Source organism: Diadema setosum, chromosome 1, assembly GCF_964275005.1.
Source record: "Diadema setosum chromosome 1, eeDiaSeto1, whole genome shotgun sequence".
In the NCBI taxonomy this organism is placed as follows: Eukaryota; Metazoa; Echinodermata; class Echinoidea; order Diadematoida; family Diadematidae; genus Diadema; species Diadema setosum.
In genome coordinates, this window is record NC_092685.1 from 19,842,016 (window position 1) to 19,860,089 (window position 18,074).

The 18,074-nt window shown below is 39.2% G+C and overlaps 1 protein-coding gene across 1 annotated transcript in view; it reads left to right on the forward strand.

Annotated features, from left to right (window-relative positions):
- Positions 1-18,074, forward strand: part of LOC140234683 (probable gamma-butyrobetaine dioxygenase) — a 116,993-nt gene that overhangs the window by 28,498 nt on the left and 70,421 nt on the right. Inside the window, exons 5-9 of the mRNA XM_072314721.1 lie at positions 957-1,096; positions 3,002-3,060; positions 5,337-5,412; positions 8,125-8,169; positions 15,255-15,379. Coding sequence (XP_072170822.1) covers positions 957-1,096; positions 3,002-3,060; positions 5,337-5,412; positions 8,125-8,169; positions 15,255-15,379 — 445 coding nt within the window. The remainder of the gene's footprint in view (positions 1-956; positions 1,097-3,001; positions 3,061-5,336; positions 5,413-8,124; positions 8,170-15,254; positions 15,380-18,074) is intronic.

Genomic DNA, 18,074 nt, shown 5'->3' on the forward strand with positions numbered 1-18,074 from the left:
AGCCCCTTTCTGACATCATGATTATTAGTCTTTCAACCCTATTGGCCCTTTTAGGACCTGAGTGGGAAATCTTACCCTTCTAATATCATATTTTAACAATCCAGTATAGCTGATTCTCAGGTAACGCAAAGAATAAAAATGAAAATGATGATATTGTTTTTTTAATATATACTGCACAGACAAACAAATTTTCATGAAAAGGAAAGTAAAGTGAGATAAAAAAAAAAGACATGTGGCACACTCTTTTAATATAACTGAAAGTAATGACAAGTGAAATTGTTTCTTGGTTGCAAATATGTGGATGTAAACAGATGTTATCTGCATAGTATGAAGGACAGTGCAGAAGGTCATTGTTGTGTAGAAAGGTTACTGCCCGGACAAGGATGTCATTTCTGCTGTTTGACCCTTTACACCACTCATTGACATATGACAGCTATCATGTCAAAACTTCTTATGGACACCACTCAAAGGACAATATCTGTGCAATCATTTATCTGTGCAGTCTTTTGCCCGATTGATGCTCTGTAACAGTAAATCACCTGATGCAATTGATGTAACGTAGAGTAAAGTACATCACTGACTCTCAAGTGCACCCATTCATAGTACGCAGAATTTATATACTTGATAAATTCCATAAACAGCATCAATTATTTCTCTGTTTTCTGTTCGCAGAAATCGTAGCAATGCTATGGATGTTTATTAGCATGTATTCGCAAAGGAAAGACAGAAGTAAAACGCAAAGTTTCCCTTTACACAGCAGTCTCCTTTGAATATTTTGGGTTAATTTCAAATGACATATATATATATATATTTCATTCATGGTGTAAATGTATACACTTGTATATAACTTGTGTATATTCATATTCTATGTTTCTCTATACAGTTTACTATGCCTGTGTAGAATTTATTCTATCCCTGCCTATGTTTTATTCGTTTATATGTTGTCATTGATTCAGATGGTACATATATTGTGATCCAGTTCAATGAAGAAGACGATCATGAGTGTGTCCTGCCCGTAGAGTGGTTAAAGCAGCACAGCTACTCGCCTGAGGATCTTGAGCGCAATGCAAGGCTGAGAGATGTCAAGTACTTGGGCGTGAGTCACATCTCAAAGGCTCCCAGATTCCAAATGCTTCAGCTGAGGGTGTACAAAATAGTGTTTTCCATCATGCTAGTTTCCAAGCTAACCAACCTGTAGTTCTGTGGATTATTGCAGTGTATAGGTTTCTACCAGTAATCCTGAAAAGAAAGAAAAAACACGACAACAGAGGAAAAGATAAAATGCTCTATTAATACATGCTATATATATTTCCTATGAAGTTTAGATCAGGACTTATATCTTAAAGATAGCCCATCCCTTTTGCATTCCTTCCCAAATAGCACAGAACGTGATATATTCCACCAGAATGACAAAACTATTGTAAATCTATAACATTTCTGTGATATTTGAAGGTTGTTAGCCGTTAAAATGCAAATAATGCACCAAACGCTCACCGTATCGTATACTGTGTACTAGGCACAGCTGCAGCACGATGTACGAAACACACGGCAGCACAGCAGCGAGCACCGCGATTGATCTGAATGTAGCTATCTCACAGTGACCTGTGGTTGTACACGGCGCTAGTGTACTTTCGCACCTGTTTGTCAAACGACCTCCAAACAACCACAAACTCACCCTGGTTTTTCAGTAACCTAAAATACTTCCATCTGAGTCTCCAAAGTCCACTTATAGCATTTACAAGTGTCGGAAAATCGTTGGAAAATCTTGATCGCTATTGCTGGAATTGCTGCTCGGTGCACAAGCACAATTACGAATTGGTTTAAATGTAGCGACACAGCGGCTTTTTCTATGGTGTCATTGAAAAGCTGAAATTTGTTTTTTCCTTGTAATCGGCCAAAGTGGAAATGGTATTTTCTTTTTAAAGACACCATAGAAGAACTTGCTGTGGTCACTGTGAGATAGCTACATTCAGATCAATCGCGGTGCTCGCTGCTGTGCTGCCGTGTGTTTTGTACATCGTGCTGCGCTGTCTGCCCCTGTGCAACGCAGTTATCGCTGAACGAGTAGCTGCGATCAAGATTATTCCGAGAAGTAATGACAAAATGGTGAAAATTTCATTTCTACTGGACTTGAATCTCGCTCAGATGCAAGTATTTAGGTTACTGAATAAATAAGGTGAGTTTGTGCATGTTTGGAGGTCATTTGAATTCACTAGCTTCTCTTACTTTGTTATCAATGGCAAATAACAACACACCACTTACACGAACTACATGTACAACTAAGTGCATCATACAGGTCTGTAAAACTAGACTAGTATTTAGATTTGTACTTTTTGCGAAGTTCACAAAAATTATTCAAATCTAAACGGTCAATTTAACTAAACAAGTAAAGATCCACTTGAATTCAAAATTTACAGGAGGTTTCCAAATAACGTTTTCTTCAATACCTAAGTGTTCTCACCAATTTTTCAAAAATTTGCATGCAAAAGGGATTGGCTGTCTTTAAAGAAGCAATTATCAGTTCAGCAGTCATTGAAGATGATCCACCTGAAAAAGAGATTTTTTTAAAATGTTTGCAGTGCTTTGTTATTCCAGCACCATAATAATGGCATTTGAAGGATGCATTTTTTTTTTTTTTTTTTTTGCTCCTGTCTGATTCCATGTCAGTGCCATAGAAAGTAGGGAGAACAAGTTAAGATTTATAAATATCAGCAATCGACAAAGTATGCCTGTATTGTAAGAACATACAAAGAATGCCCTACAGGTACATGAGCCAAAAGATGTGGCAGCAACAAGCAAAAGAATCATCTATACCAAATTATTACATGGTCTCTTATTCTCCCATTCTAAGAAGTTTATGACATAACTTTTACATAAGCATGTGGTAACAACAAGCAAAAGAATCATCTATACCAAATTATTCCATGGTCTCTTATTCTACCATACTACAAAGTTTGTGACTTTTACTTTTGAACAAAATTTCCATCTTTGCCTAATGCAGCATAGTATTGGCTCCTTCAATTGGGAAGACATCAATGAGTCAGAGGATTGCTTCTTTGAGTAAGTGAAAGTGATGAAATGTGACCGTGCATCGCAAAACCAACAAAAAGTCGCACTCACTGATTTTGTGTGGGGACTAAAAATAGGTGAAACTAGTCATTCTTAAGTTTTTCATATTTTCTGAAAGAGCAAAACTTCTTCTACATTTAAGGTTGGGATGATAAAATAAACGGGAAAATTAGTTTTAGCAGTTTTTCTAGAACACTTTTCTTGTAGAATGGCGTAACTAGGTGTGTCTTAGAGTCCCTTTTTTTTTTTCCATTAAAAAAAAAACTCTCTACATACTCTTCGTTTTCAACTCTAATAACTTTTGAAAGGGTGATGCTACTGCTTTGAAAGTTTGTATTAGTCATGGATAGAATGTGTTTATAGAGCATGGTCAATTTCAGCTTAATCTGATAATCCCTTCATTGTCGTTACTGTGATGTTTTACATCCTTTTTTTTTTGTCCCATTCATGGCACGGAGCACGGCTTGGTAGATGATTAAGTGCTTGAATAGACCTTATACTTCAGAGCCTCTTTTCCCAGTACACACATTTCCAGAATGTGTGCTTTGTTTCTAATATTTAGATAGGTTAGAAGAGTCCATTTGAATTGAGTTATTTATCATTCTAAGGCTTAAAGTTCGCTCTTTCAGAATCTGCTCTTAGCTAAACATCCATGTCTGGCAACTTTTTGTTGGTTTTGTGGTGCAGGGTCACAAATGTCCAAACTCTTCCCTCATTGGTACAAATGTAGAGGACCGTTTCTTGATGTGTGTGTGCGGGTGTGTGTGTGTGTGTGTGTGTGTGTGTGTGTGTGTGTGAGATACAACACATGATGCCAAGACTACTATGCCATTTATTTAGCAAGTCTAATTTTTTTTTTTTGCGAATTGGGACTTTCCAACAATTTCGCGAGTGGTTCAATTCGTGATCGTGGAGTATAGTATTGAACAGAGGAATTTATGCATGCATGTCACATTCCTGAGAGTTTATATTTGCGCATGTTTTTCAATTCGCAAATTGCACCCAACTTGTGAAATTCACAAAATCAAAGCCTCACGGAATATTTGGCATATACAGTAGGCCTACCTTAACCCTTTGTGTGCTTCAAACCGAGTTTGCCTAGAAAGAGTTAATCCAGTAGACCTACTGTATAAAAGCCAGTGAATCATGCAAACGTTTTGATGGACAGTGTATTAATGGTTCCATGATATTTGCTCCTGAGACAATTGCTCCCATGAAATATCTGCACACTAAACCCAACATGAACTCTACCCACAAACATAACCCTAACCCTAATCCTAGTCCTCACATCACACTAAACCTACAACCCTATCACAACCCAAACCCTAATCCTAAATTCCTTGGAGAAAGCAAGACCAGAGCAATTGTTGCTGAAGCAAATGTCATGTCACCATTTTAACATTGCCTGACAGTTGTAGTTTGAGGGTTGCAATGATTTGACCGCTTTTCAAGACCTGTATCAGTGCCAAGATGTCTTTTGCTGTTGTTTTTTGTTTTTTGCCCTTTGAACATCTCCATTGGTCTTCTAACAGGAGTAGAATGATTACTTTCTTGGTCCATGTTTTATATTTTGTGTGAATTTCTCTTTGGTAAAAAGAAAAAAAGAAGAAAAAAAAAGTAGTCATGGCAATCTCAGCTGCATCCTGGGGACCGTTTCATGAAAGTTGTCAGCCCTGACAAGTTGTCAGTCTCTGACAACCACCATGGTAACAGTCAGTGACCAGAGCTTCTCGGCCAATCAAATCTGCAGATTTTGCTGAAATTGTCAGAGACTCACAACTTGTCAGCGCTGACTAAATTGATGAAACAACCCCCTGTATTGTATACCAGAGTTGTCTTAGATGCTTTCTCCTGTATAAAAGTACAGTATCTTTAAAATGGGCTGTGAGTGCTCGAACAGATGTCAAAACAAATTCTGTGGTTTATACAACCAGTAGCTCTTGAAGCTACTCTAACAAAGTTTGTCATATGTTCATCTTGAGGTGCGGCAAGACACAGGTTATTGTTGGTTGTTTTTGGGGTTTTTTTTTTGGGGGGGGGGTGAGATGGGGAGGGGGAAGTAGCAGAAATTGCATTGCTATGTTAACGATGTAATATGTCAAAAGATAAGTGAAAACTTTATGAGTAACTACTTCCATAGACCAGTGCCCTCAGTGCTCATACAAAGCAGTGATACAGCTTGTTTGCAAACCAATACTGGTATATCCTTAATCAATATGCACAAGTTGAACCAACAAAAGCGATTACTTTGTCAAATTTGTTTACAGATGGCTGGATTATCTAAATGCTTATGGTGTGGCCATTGTGAAGAAAGTGCCTTTGTCCCCTGATGCAGTCACAAAGGTATGTGTTTGTGGCATGGAAATTCTTTCTCTCTTGATTTTTTTAATTTTTTTTTAAAGACCCCCCCCCCCCACACACACACACACACACATACACAAACACCTTTATATGCTACTAGCTAGGTTGAGTTCCTATAAAACAATCATTCAGTGGTATAACTTGTCATTGGCAAACATTGGCACTACTTTTATTGTCTCGCCCACCGGAGGTGAAGGCGAGAGTAAGGGATCCAAATGGCGTCCGGCCGTCGTCCGTCCGTCGTCTGTCACAAATGTTAAAGTTTACCTGCAAGACTCTCTTATGATGCATAACTTGGCAACTGTTACAGCAATGGCAGCCACACTTGGGTGATAGAAGCACTAGGGGTATCTTCATGTTATGGTGTTGTTGGAGGTCATGTGATGATGTCAAAGGTCATTTGAGGTCATATGTTAAAGAGTATGTGCAAGACTCTCTTTTCTATGTTAAAGTTTACCTGCAAGACTCTCTTTTGACAAATAACTTCACATAAGTTGCTTGGATTACAACCTAACGTGGGTCATAGATGCACTGAGGGTACCTTCATGTTATGGTGCCGTTGGAGGTCACAGGATAAGGTCAAAGGTCATTTGAGGTCATACGTTACAGTTTACTTGCAAGACTCTCTTATCACACGTAACTCGACACGTGTTGCTACAATGGCAATCAAACTTGGGTGATGGATGCACTGGGGGTACCTTCATGTTATGGTGTCGTAAGAGGTCACATGATAAGGTCAAAGGTCATTTGAGGTCATATGTTAAAGTTTACTTGCAAGACTCTTATCACATCTAACTCAGCACATGTTGCAACAATGGCAATCAAACTTGGGTGATGGTAGATATCTTTTGGGAAGTTGAAGGTTACCACAAGGTCAAAGGTCACAGACAGGGGTCAACAAACTTTTAGGGCCCAATGTTATGTTTTTAGGGCGCATTTCATTTATGGCTCATAACTTGATCCCTTTGTCCGTTTGTGACCAAACTAGGATGGAAGATGTCCCTTGGGGAGGTGAAGGTCGTCACAAGGTCAAAGGTCACAGACAGAGGTCAACAAACTTTTAGGGCCCAATGTTATGTTTTTAGGGCGCGTTTTGATTGTGGCTCATAACTTTTGATCCCTATGTCCGTTTGTGACCAAACTTGGACGGTAGATATCCCATGGGGAGTTAAAGGTCTTCTCAAGGTCAAAGGTCACAGAAAGGGGTCAACAAATTTATAGGGCCCAATGTTAAGTTTTTATGGCGCATTTCGATTATGGCTCATTACTTTTGATCCCTTTGTCCGTTTGTGACCAAACTTGGATGGTAAATGTCCCTTGGGGTGTTGAAGGTCACCACAAGGTCAAAGGTCATAGGCAGGTCAATTAACTTCTGGGAGTTATAAAAAATATCAATTTCTTGTACGCAAATGGGCGAGACACAATTTGGCACTTGCCTTGTTGTTGAGGGAAAACTTTCGAAAGAATGGTCAATAAATGTCATAATTCATTACAGCATACATTCTTTCAGACTTGCCCTAGTATACCAAAATATTTGTGAGGATTGAACATACACTAGTTGATTTGATTTGATTAATTAATATCTGTAGTTTCTTATAATATTATACTTTGAACCACTTGCTCTGATTGGCCCAATTGTGAGATGAAATATCATTTCACAGAATTATCAGGATTAGATCATCAAATTGTACCATTCTTGAAAGGGGGGGGGGGAAGCAATAGTTAAGCGAACTGCATTTCCTGTTAAAGAAAAAAAGCAGCTATGAAAATGATACAATGTGTGTGTCATTGGTTGGTGTGCAGCTATTGGAGAGTCGAAACACATGGTCCTCATCGACCATTGTTCAAGATTTTAATGAAGTTTATTAGCAGATCAAGGGTAAAGCCTCCTGTCAGTTCCACACAGTCACTTTGGACTAGAATGTCTGAGACTGTGTATACAGAAAGTGAAAAGGCCGGGTTCGGCCGCGGCCGAGACCGGCCTTCATTTCACTGTAAACGCGCAAAAGGCCAAATGCGGTACCAAAATCGGCTGCACATTTGGCCAAGCTCTGAAGGTAGTCTCGGCCAAGGCTGAGCCTGGCCTTTTCTCACTGTAAACGCGAACTGGGCCAAATGTGGTACCAAATTGTGACCGGCGCGCTCCCAACAATAATCGTTTGTTTACAAGCAGAGCGCCACTACGACAAAATATTGAAAGGTTTGAATTAAAAGCCCGGGCCGAGCTCTCCACTGTAAACAGACAGAATTGTGCGGCCAAGTACCGCAATTGAGGCCGGGCTCGGCCCAGCCCTCCACTGTAAACGGGGTCTACTTGTCTCTTGATGTCCAACACAAAAATAGTGGAAAGTCTTGTGCAAGAAACCTCAAAACAGACCAGTTACACACGTGAAAAAGAAAACAACAACAAAACAGATTTAAAGAGGAAGAGGAATTTCTTTTTTCATGGTAAAACCAATGAGCATTCAATATTTACAGAGAGTAACAGTGGGAAAAAAAATCTCTGTAAGAAAATTTGTCTCATTGAAAGGACGTGTCAGATTTGATCTACAGCTTATATACAACGTCTTGCGATTATTCAGTGACTGCTGTAACAGTGAATCAATACATTACATGCATGATTGCAAAATATTTAATGAAAATATTCTCATGATAAAATGTGCATGCGCACTTGTATCTTTTCTCCTCCTTTAGGTTGGGAGTCTTATTGGACCAATCACTGAGACTCTGTATGGTGGGGTAAGTTTCAATGAAATAGCACACAACTTATACCACATCAAACTGTGTAGCTCCTCCTTGCAACCTATTATTGTTATTGTTGTTGTTCTTGTTGTCTTTATTATGATTTTATTATTATTGTTGTTATTGTTTTTATCATTATTATTATTGTCATTATTTTTAGCTCACCTGAGCCAAAGGCTCAAGTGAGCTATTGCGATCGCTCTTCGTCCGTTGTCCGTCATGCGTAAACTATTTACATTTTCATCTTCATCTTGAGAACCCCATGACTGATTTTTACCAAACTTGGCAGGTAGCATCCCTTGGGGGATAGGATCTCAATTTGTTCAAATGGGCACCATGCCCCACCTGGGGGCCCCCAGAGGAGCCCAAACCCCCCCCCCCCCCCCCCAAAAAAAAAAAAAAAAAAAATTAAGGAATCTTCTCCTCTAGAAACAGAAGTGATAGAGCTAAGTTAATACTATGAGTTGGTACATTGATGATTGTAGTTTCAAGTTTGTTCATGGCGGAATCAGGGGTGCCCCCTTGGGATTCAGGGGAGGGGTCCTAATGGGGCCCAAATTGTGCATATTCATCCTTTTCTTGAAAATGCCATGATGAATTTGTACCAAACTTGGCAGGTAGCATCCCTAGGGGGGCAGAAATTCATTCCCATCATATGGGCACCATGCCCCGCCTGGGGGGCCCCCAGGGGGCCTAGATTGGGGCCAAATTGTAAATTTTCATCTTTTTCTTGAGAACCCCATGATGAATTTTCACCAAACTTGGCAGGTAGCATCCCTAGGGGGATAGAATCTCAATTCCATCAAATGGGCACCATGCCCCACCTGGGGGGCCCCAGGGGTCCCACCCCCGTCCTGTAAGGAATCTTTAAAGATTTTCTATAGAACCAGAAGTGATTGAGCTAGGTTAATACAATAAGTCAGTTTATTGATGACTGTTGTTTCAAGTTTGCTCATAGCAGAATCAGGGGTGCCCCCCCCCCCCCCCAAGCCGGGAACCCAGGGGAGTGGGATGGGATGGGTCCAAATGGGGACTTAAATTGTACATGTTCATATTCTTTTTGAAAACCCCTTGATGAATATTCACCTAACTTGGCAGGTACCGTGCCAGGGGATTAAGATTTCAATTTATTTAAAAGGGTACCATGCTCCCCCTGGGGGTCCCTAGGGGACCCAATACCCCCCCCCCCCCCATATTAAGAAATATTTACAATTCTTCTTCTCTAGAACCAGCAAGTGATAAAGCATTAAGTCTTTTTTTTTCAAACTGCATAGTCCAACGTCATATAAAGTACAGTGTACTTGGCAGATACTTTTACCAGTGTGATGGAATATGCGAATGGACACCATGCCCCAGCTCTCAAAGCTACCCCCATGACAAGCTTCCAATGTTCTCAGGGAAGAGTCTACTAGAATGCATGGAAGGTGAACTTGCGATACTCAGGTGAGCGCCAGACCCCCGGGTCTCTTGTTATTATTACTATCATCATCATCATCATCATCATCACCATCTCTATCATTATAAAATATATCTTTGAGATCAATATCACATCAAGCTCCATCCTTGAACTTAAGACTTCTAACAACTTTTCTTAGGACTCTTGCCGTTCCTAACAATGCTGCATTGCAGTCGGTTGTTACGAGTGCTCCAACTAGGGGAGGGGTTACATTTGCTCTTATATCCCATGGGCAGTAAAGATCTCTGTCCAAGTCCTGGTACTTTCTATCTTTTCCTTCTCCTTCTCGGCTACCCTGCTGTCTCCTGATACCATGACATTGACGATTGTGCACATTTGTTGAACCCTTTTTACGATGATAGTATCCGGACGCATATGCTGGATGATGTTGTCGGTTTGGACATCAAAATCCCACAGGATTTTAACTTGGTAATTTTCAGAAACTTTCTGTTGTTCGTGCCTATACCATTTGCTCTCAAATGGTATTTCATGTTTCTGGAAAGTTCCTCATAACCAACTTGTGCCAGTTTGTCAAGTTGTCTTTTGTACTCTTTTTGTGCCTGTTTACTACAGTCACATATGATATGTTGCACTGTCTCATCTCTTTCTCGACGTATCCTGCATGCGGCATAAACATCTCTCTTCTGTACCATGGCTTTTAGAGCATTCATTGACAGTGTTTGCTATTAGGCAGTGATGATCAGTCCTTCTGTCTCCTTCAGTTCTCCTTTCTTCAGCCATAACCATATGTCATTACTGCTGATGTTCTCTGTGTCTTTGCAGAACTGCCTGTGTAGCTGCTTTTTCTCTCCACTTTCCAGATCTTTCTGCCCGTTTCTAGGTCTTGAAAGTAAGTGGATCAATGGTGTTAACATCTTTCCACATTCCACTTGCTCGGCTTGAAGGAGTTTTTCCTCACTGCTGTGTACGTAATCACTGAGGCTGATTGCTCCATTTCCAAGCAATCTTTATGCTCTCACGAGCCATCGGCCTCCTTCTTTCCTTGACAGGTACAACCTGTCGACATCAGTGCTCCTTTGGTGTGTTTTGTAGATTGAAAACAATTTTTCTTGTCTTTCGATCCATAGCATTCAGTTCCACCTTCGTCCATTCCACCACTCCTCCTGTGTATCTCAAGACTGCTACCGCCCAGGTGTTAAGAGCTGTGATCACGTGCCTGCCAGTTAGGTGTAATTTTAGTACTGTCTTCACTCGTGAGAGGTACTCCCTTGTAACAGACTCTTTAATCGCATTGTTCCAGACATCATCAGATTCCATCACACCCAGGTATTTGTAAAATTCTCTCCTTCTTCCAACCTCTGTAACTTTCTTCCATCAAGAAGTGATATTCCTGCACTCTTCACTTGTCTCCCTCTCTTCATAACCAGGGTAGCACACGTTTTGCTGCTGAAGTCCATTTGGATGTCTTTCCTGACCAGACGAACCTTTTGAACTAGCGTGTCGCACTGCTTCTCGTCTTTGCAAAACAGCTTCAGGTCGTCCATGAACAGCAGGTGATTGAGAAAGCCATGATTTCCTCCGAGGTCGTAACCGGCCGAGACATTTCGTAGCATGACTATGAGAGGAGGTGACAGTGAGTCCCCTTGAAATATTCCTCATATTCGCACCTGACCAAGATCCTTGCCAGTCGATGACAGGGTTGTGCACCATGTCTTCATAGACTTTGTCAGCAAAGCTTGGATGTTATCTGCAAGTCCAAACATCTGCAAGCAATCATCAATCCTTGAGTGAGGCACCATATCATTTGCCTTTTTGTAGTCGATCCAGGATACACACAGGTTGGAATTTTTCATCACCATTTTGTCAATCAGTAGTTGGTCTCTAGTTCCTCTACACCCTCGCCTCCCACCTTTTTGTTCAAGAGGGAACAATTAAGTCCTTCCCTTCAATGAAGCTATAGATCTCATTCGCTGTGATACCAGTCATTAACTTCTATATCATGTTCAAGCAAGTTATGGGTCTGTAATGAATGTAACATTGCCTTTGGATTTGTCTTTCATGACGAGTGCCGTCCTGCCTGTGGTCATCCAGTGGGGAACCTCTCCTCTCTCCAGGGCAATCTGTAGTAGTTTTGCTATTCTCTCATGGACTGCCGTGAAATGTTTCAACCAGAATCCACTATTATTATTATTATCATAATTATCATTATCATTATTATTATTATTATTATTATTATTATTATTATTATTATTATTATTATTATTATTATTATTATTATTATTATTATTATTGTTATTATTATTATTATTATTATTATCATCATTATTATTATCATTGTTGGTAGGAGTAGTAATACCTTTCTCTCTCAAAACAGAATCAACACATTGCTGTGCTACAACTGCATTTTCGCAAATGCATTTATGACATAATTGTTATTCTTCATTCAACCATTTAAACGAATATAGATTATGAAATGGCTCAATATAACAACGATCCTTTGCCAAAACAAACACCTGTAAAAGGGAAGAAATGTGTAGGCCTTGGGTCCAAAAGGCTAAATTCAAAGCTGTTGACAGCAGCCAAGTAGCTCAGCATAAATTCAACAAAACTTGTTCAAAGTATGCATATTTGTGTGAATTAAATGTAAAGGTGCCATACATGATGAAGTGAATTAGTTTGAAAAGGTTATGCATTAGCTGAATATTGCATGAGAAATAATAATCAAGATACTCTACGCTTTTCATGATATACTGTCATGTTGAATCACATATCCATATATATCCCTACCCAATTTGGCATAATAATCATTTTTTTTTTGCAACAGAATCCCATATACCCAGTATTAAAATTAAAGTATCCATACCATATTGTACACTGTATGTGATTATAACAATGTGAGCAGTACTACAACTCCTACCCCATAAAATTTAACAAATGAAATATCAATATCCTCAACTGAGATATGATTTTGAATTCGTTTTGAGCAACTAATTCCTGAGACTACATGCAGTGTTCTCGCCAGGAATTTCCTCACGCTTGTCGGGGATCAATATTCATATCAGCACACATACGCGCTTTTCTTGGGGTGGGTACGGGAGGGGGATTCCCCCTCCTGCGCGAAGAGCGGAAGACATTGCAAATGCTCAATACAACCCAGATAAATCGCCGTTAAAATGCCGCTAAATGATGCATTTTCACGGAGATGTTATGAGCATTGTGAGGGAGTATATTCTCACAGAAAAAATGAGGAAACTCCATACATTTTGTGGGCAGCAGTTCGTAAATAATAAATGAAAGAGAGGTAGGTACCGATGGTGAAGGTTCCGTTTTCTTTTAGGCCTTTCCTGTTTCAATTTGACATCTCAAGTAACACCACTGCGTCGCGATCACAAGTCTATCGCCGTGCTGTGGTGTTATTGCTTCTCGCCGTCATGTCGACCACGTGGGAGACCTACATGTACTGCATGCAGATGCGCGAGAAGCGAATCCTATGTATTGCACAATTATGTTGGTTCACATCGCTCATGAATGTTAGCGGAGCGAGTTCTTTCGGGTCCTCGTTGCACTTTCCTTTCTGGGTATTGTTTGACCGTGACATAAAAAGATATATCATTCCGATACCTCCCTGATTACACGAGTGATGGTCGTTATTCGTGAGGTTTGTTTAATCCCAAAGTGAATTAATTTAAAACTAAGTACTCTGAAGGTTCGTTAATCCAAATTAAAAAAAGTCCGTACTATGAACGTTCGAAATAACAAATTGATTTCGTTTGTTTGGAAATTGACGAACGTTCTTTCTTAATTATTTTCCTTCTAACGAACCTTCAGATTGAAGAATCTAGTATCAATTAATCATCATTATTTCTTTCGGAGGAACGAACCTTCAGAGTAACAAATCTGTAACAGTTTTGGAGCCGTAATTTTATTCTGAAATTTCACTTGCAGAACGTTCGAAATAACGAAACTGATTTCGTTTTGAAATCAATGAACATTTTCTTAGTTATTTTCCGCTTAACGAACCTTCAGAATGAAGAATCTAGTATTATTTTATCATCATTATTTCTTTCAGAGGAACGAACCTTCAGAGTAACAAAACTGTAACCGTTTTGGGGCTGTAGTTTTATTCTGAAATTTCACTCACATAACGTTCGAAATAACGAAACTGATTTCGTTTTGGAATTAACGAACGAAATTGATCTCGTTTTGAAATTAATAAACATTTTTCTTAATTATTTTCTGATTAACGAACCTTCAGAATGAAGAATCTAGTATCATTTAATCATTTCTTTTGGGAGAACGAACCTTCAGAGTAACAAAACTGTACTAACCGTTTTATTCCAAAATTTCACTGGCAGTAAACTGAACACAGGCTTCTCAAACTGCCTTGTGTGAATGTGCAAAAACGTTGTTAATTTTCAATACATCATGAACAGATCTGGAAGCAGAAAAATTTATGTGTTAACGACAATCAAAACTGCATTATAAATATATAGACGGACAAACTGACAGACAAACGAAGAAACAAACCAAAGCAGCAAAAATTACAACCTTCTTTGGCGGAGGTAATGGGCATGCATTTCATATTGTCTGTTTTTGAGTAACCCAACAACGAGCGTGACAACAAGCGAGCACGTGTCAGCCAGGGAGGTGGATCTTCCACCTCCCTGTGTCAGCCTTCCTAGGCCTGCGCCTCACTCTCCCTCAGCCTTTTTCTTTCCGTCCTCTCTCGATCTCTCACATGCATAGTTTATCACACACACGCACACAAGGGCGGCAGGCGAAGGCAGGCTGTCTATTCGAACTGCTGTGTGTGTTGATCCCGAATCAGATCGTGACTGTGAGCGAGTGTGTGGTGTGCTATGTACAGCCGCGTTGTTACGATACCTTTTTGCGCTTGTAAACTGCTGCCCTTTTCCAATTCTAGCTTCTTTTCTAGCCAGATAACAGAAGAAAAAAAGGCGCGGTCCGAACTTGGTTTGAACTGAGCTCGCCCGAGCAAATTCACACGTGGTATCACCCCTGTCGGCAATTTTTACCCTTGTCGGTAATTGTCTCCTCAAAGCTTACACTTGTCGGGGCCGACAAGGGTGATATACACTGGCGAGATCCCTGACGTGTTATTCTCATTTGACACCTTATTGAAACGCTATTCATCTGTAACATTCTTGCCAGTTTTATCTAATTTCCCATAACATTTGGGTCAGCGCCCACAAACTTGACCTTCCATAAGAAAGAAGGTCCGAATGGGCATAACAATTTGTCAGTCCTACAGGAAGGCCATAGTCGCATAGGAGTGATGGGGGGGAGGAGATTTATGTAATATCTATTTACAGTTGACAGTTGCCTTCCGAACAGTGCTAATCTGTGTAAAAAACACAGTGAAAGTTGAACTATCTGTGAAGTTGTATAATATTTCCCTTAGATTATCTTCAGTCATCTATATGCTTCTCAATTTCACTTTTTTGTTCTCCTCTGGGTCAGTAAAAAAAATAACTATAGAGAGTGAGTTTCGGTAATATCGATAAAATGTCAGTAAACATGTCATCTTTGAAGCTTGATCATACTGGCATAAATTATGCATTTATCTGAGGATGTCTAATCACCTTTTGTCATCTGTCTGTCTGTCCATCTGTCTGTCTCTTGTCTGACTGTATGTGTGTACTAGAGCTTTTTTGTGAAGCCTGATGCCCAGCCCATCAATGCTGCCTACACCTCTGTGGGCCTTGACCTCCACATAGACCTGGCCTACTATGAGTCCCCACCGGGTTTGCAGCTGCTCCATTGCTTGCAGTAAGAAATTCACTTACTTTGCTCTCCTGAAGCCACTTAAAGACTTCTTAGAGTGGGGATACCATGTGAGTTGGAAGGCTGGTCTGGCTCAGATATATTCAAGAATCCCCTTAATGAAATGTGTACAGCTTTATCACTGATCTCTTTTTAAGCACACACACTTCCAAAGAATCTCCACTGGAGTCGACCGTTTCTGATGAGCATACGCTTCAATGTACATGTTCGCTTTTTTAAACCACTACTATTTGTGGTTTTCGAATGTACTCCAGTGGGCAGCAAATGAATTGGGCCACCCTTGAATCCCAACACTACTGGGTTTTTATTTTGCCAGAACATGCATTTAGACACCTGTCCGAGTACAAGGACTAATCATCAACAAGTTTAAGATAAAACATAATTTCCTTACACCTGCAAAAACTTGTCAATCTTTGCTTAGAAATGGACACATATGCGTAAGAAATGTGTAAGATATGCTGTGACATTAAACATGATTTCAGTTGGGCAATTATGAAAATGAGAAATATTCATCAGAAAGGTACTGCAACAGTATTGCAATCGGAGAACATATCTGATCGTGGTTACTACATAGTATTTTATAATTGACCACAAATAGTATCCATCAATCTTTTCGACAAGAATGAATCACATGCAGATTGTTGGGACATACTACTGCTAAGGCACTATCGATCATCACATAATATTAAATGGGTTAGTCAAATACCGGTTGGTGATTGGCTAAACACAGTCACGTGATGGAGGCACATTGGTTATGTTCGCCCATGGGCAGAACATTTTTGTAATGTTCTCCCATGGGATAACATTTTCACGTAACAAATGACAAACAATACCAAACGATTGAACGATCATAGTTTTCACACAAGGTGATAAGCACAATCAGGGTATGCAATTATGACTTTCTCACTTTAAAAAATATTAACTTCTAAAAGAATGCACCAACTGACTTCAAAATTCACATGCAGCATGCTGAGACATCAATAATCACATGTGGTAATACAATAGCTAATTTCTTCTCATTTTTTGTTAATTATTAAAGATTGATTACCAAAAAGTCGCCAAAAACCCATGTAATGCATCAAAAAAAGCATTTTACAACTTAGTAAAATCAAGATTTGAGGTCCGAATTTTAAGTCTACCCCTATGTGGTTGGTATCAAATTAATGGATTTTTTCCTGGCATTGCTTGCATGCAATAAAAAACAGTGGTCCTTTCTGCTGGAGAAAGTTATGAGGTCTGAAGTCCCGTCATGGTAGGAGTGTAATGTTGGCTTATTTTTGTGACATTGTGACCTTCTATCCCATGCTGTACAGCTATACATGGAGAAACAGCTTACTTTTCTGCTCTTCCTTAAAGTTCTGAAGATACACTACAATATGGTGTGCTGTTTGCCATTAAATGTTCATCCAATTGTGAGTTTTTGAGCCATTTTCAAGTGCTGAGGAAAAATAAGTGCAGTCGTTTTTTTATTATTTTCAGTGAGGTATATCCTAATTTGACTACTTAAAAGAATCTTTTCCCCTTATTGAATATCCTTGGTTTTTTAGCCATGAATTGTACATATGTAGTAATCTATTGTGTGAAAATTTTAGCAAATTTGAGCAATAACAACTTATTTTTTTATATTTTTATAAATTGCTGAGGAAAAATAAGACTGATCCACGCCCATGTTCTACTGCATGAAGGTCATACGATAAGTGTTCAGTGTTCTTATGTCAATGCTTTTTCAATTTTTAAAAATAAGCAAAAACATAGTATTTTGGCTTAATATGTTATTGTTTGAGTGTCACAGCTTGGATATCAACTCAAGTCATCATAAATCTCATATTCATTCTTCTATCTGTGTTTACAAATATGAGAATGGATCAAAACATTATGCACACATTCAAGGTCAAACTGTTCAGATATTTTTTTGATGATAAATATCCTATCTTCCAAAATACCAGCCCTAATTTCATAATACTTTGTAATAATGGCCAGTAAATGTCTGTTACCTATTACTGAAAGTTTCACTTCTTCACTCTTTGGCAAAAGTGAAATATCATAAAATATATAAAAGTGGTTTTATATGAATTCAAAGTAATGCCTACAAAATTGATCATCTATTCTGAGTAGTGAAAATATGACATTAATTCATATTTTCATATTTTGTGATATGTCATGGTTTTGTACTAGTGGTGAATGGAAGGGGTATTTATCAGGAATATCTAAAAGCAATTTCAGATGAAAAAACATTCTCCTTTTTTTTAATGAATTTTTCCAATATATTAGTCATTTCAATGTAATTTGACACCTCTAATTAAAATGCTAATTTATGTGCAGTTAAATGCAATATTATGACTCTTCTTTAGATGAAATGAAAATTTGAACACTCAAGCTGTGTTCAGACGGAGGCAGTTTTGGTCGGAGTAACTTCGGAGGAATCTTGGTCGGAGTAACTTCGGAGGATAGGTGGGAGTAGTGCCCGTCTGAACAAGGTCGTGGTAACTTCCTCCGATCGGAGGAACTTACCACGACCTCTTCCTCCGAACGAGATACTCCTGAGTTTTTTCAGGGGGGCGTTTCATCAACAAGTTCGTCGGAGATTTCACCGACAAATTTGCTATCAGCCAATCAGACCAAGGATTTCATAAGCTTTTAACAGTTGTCAGTGTAAATCCTTGCGTCTGATTGGCTGATA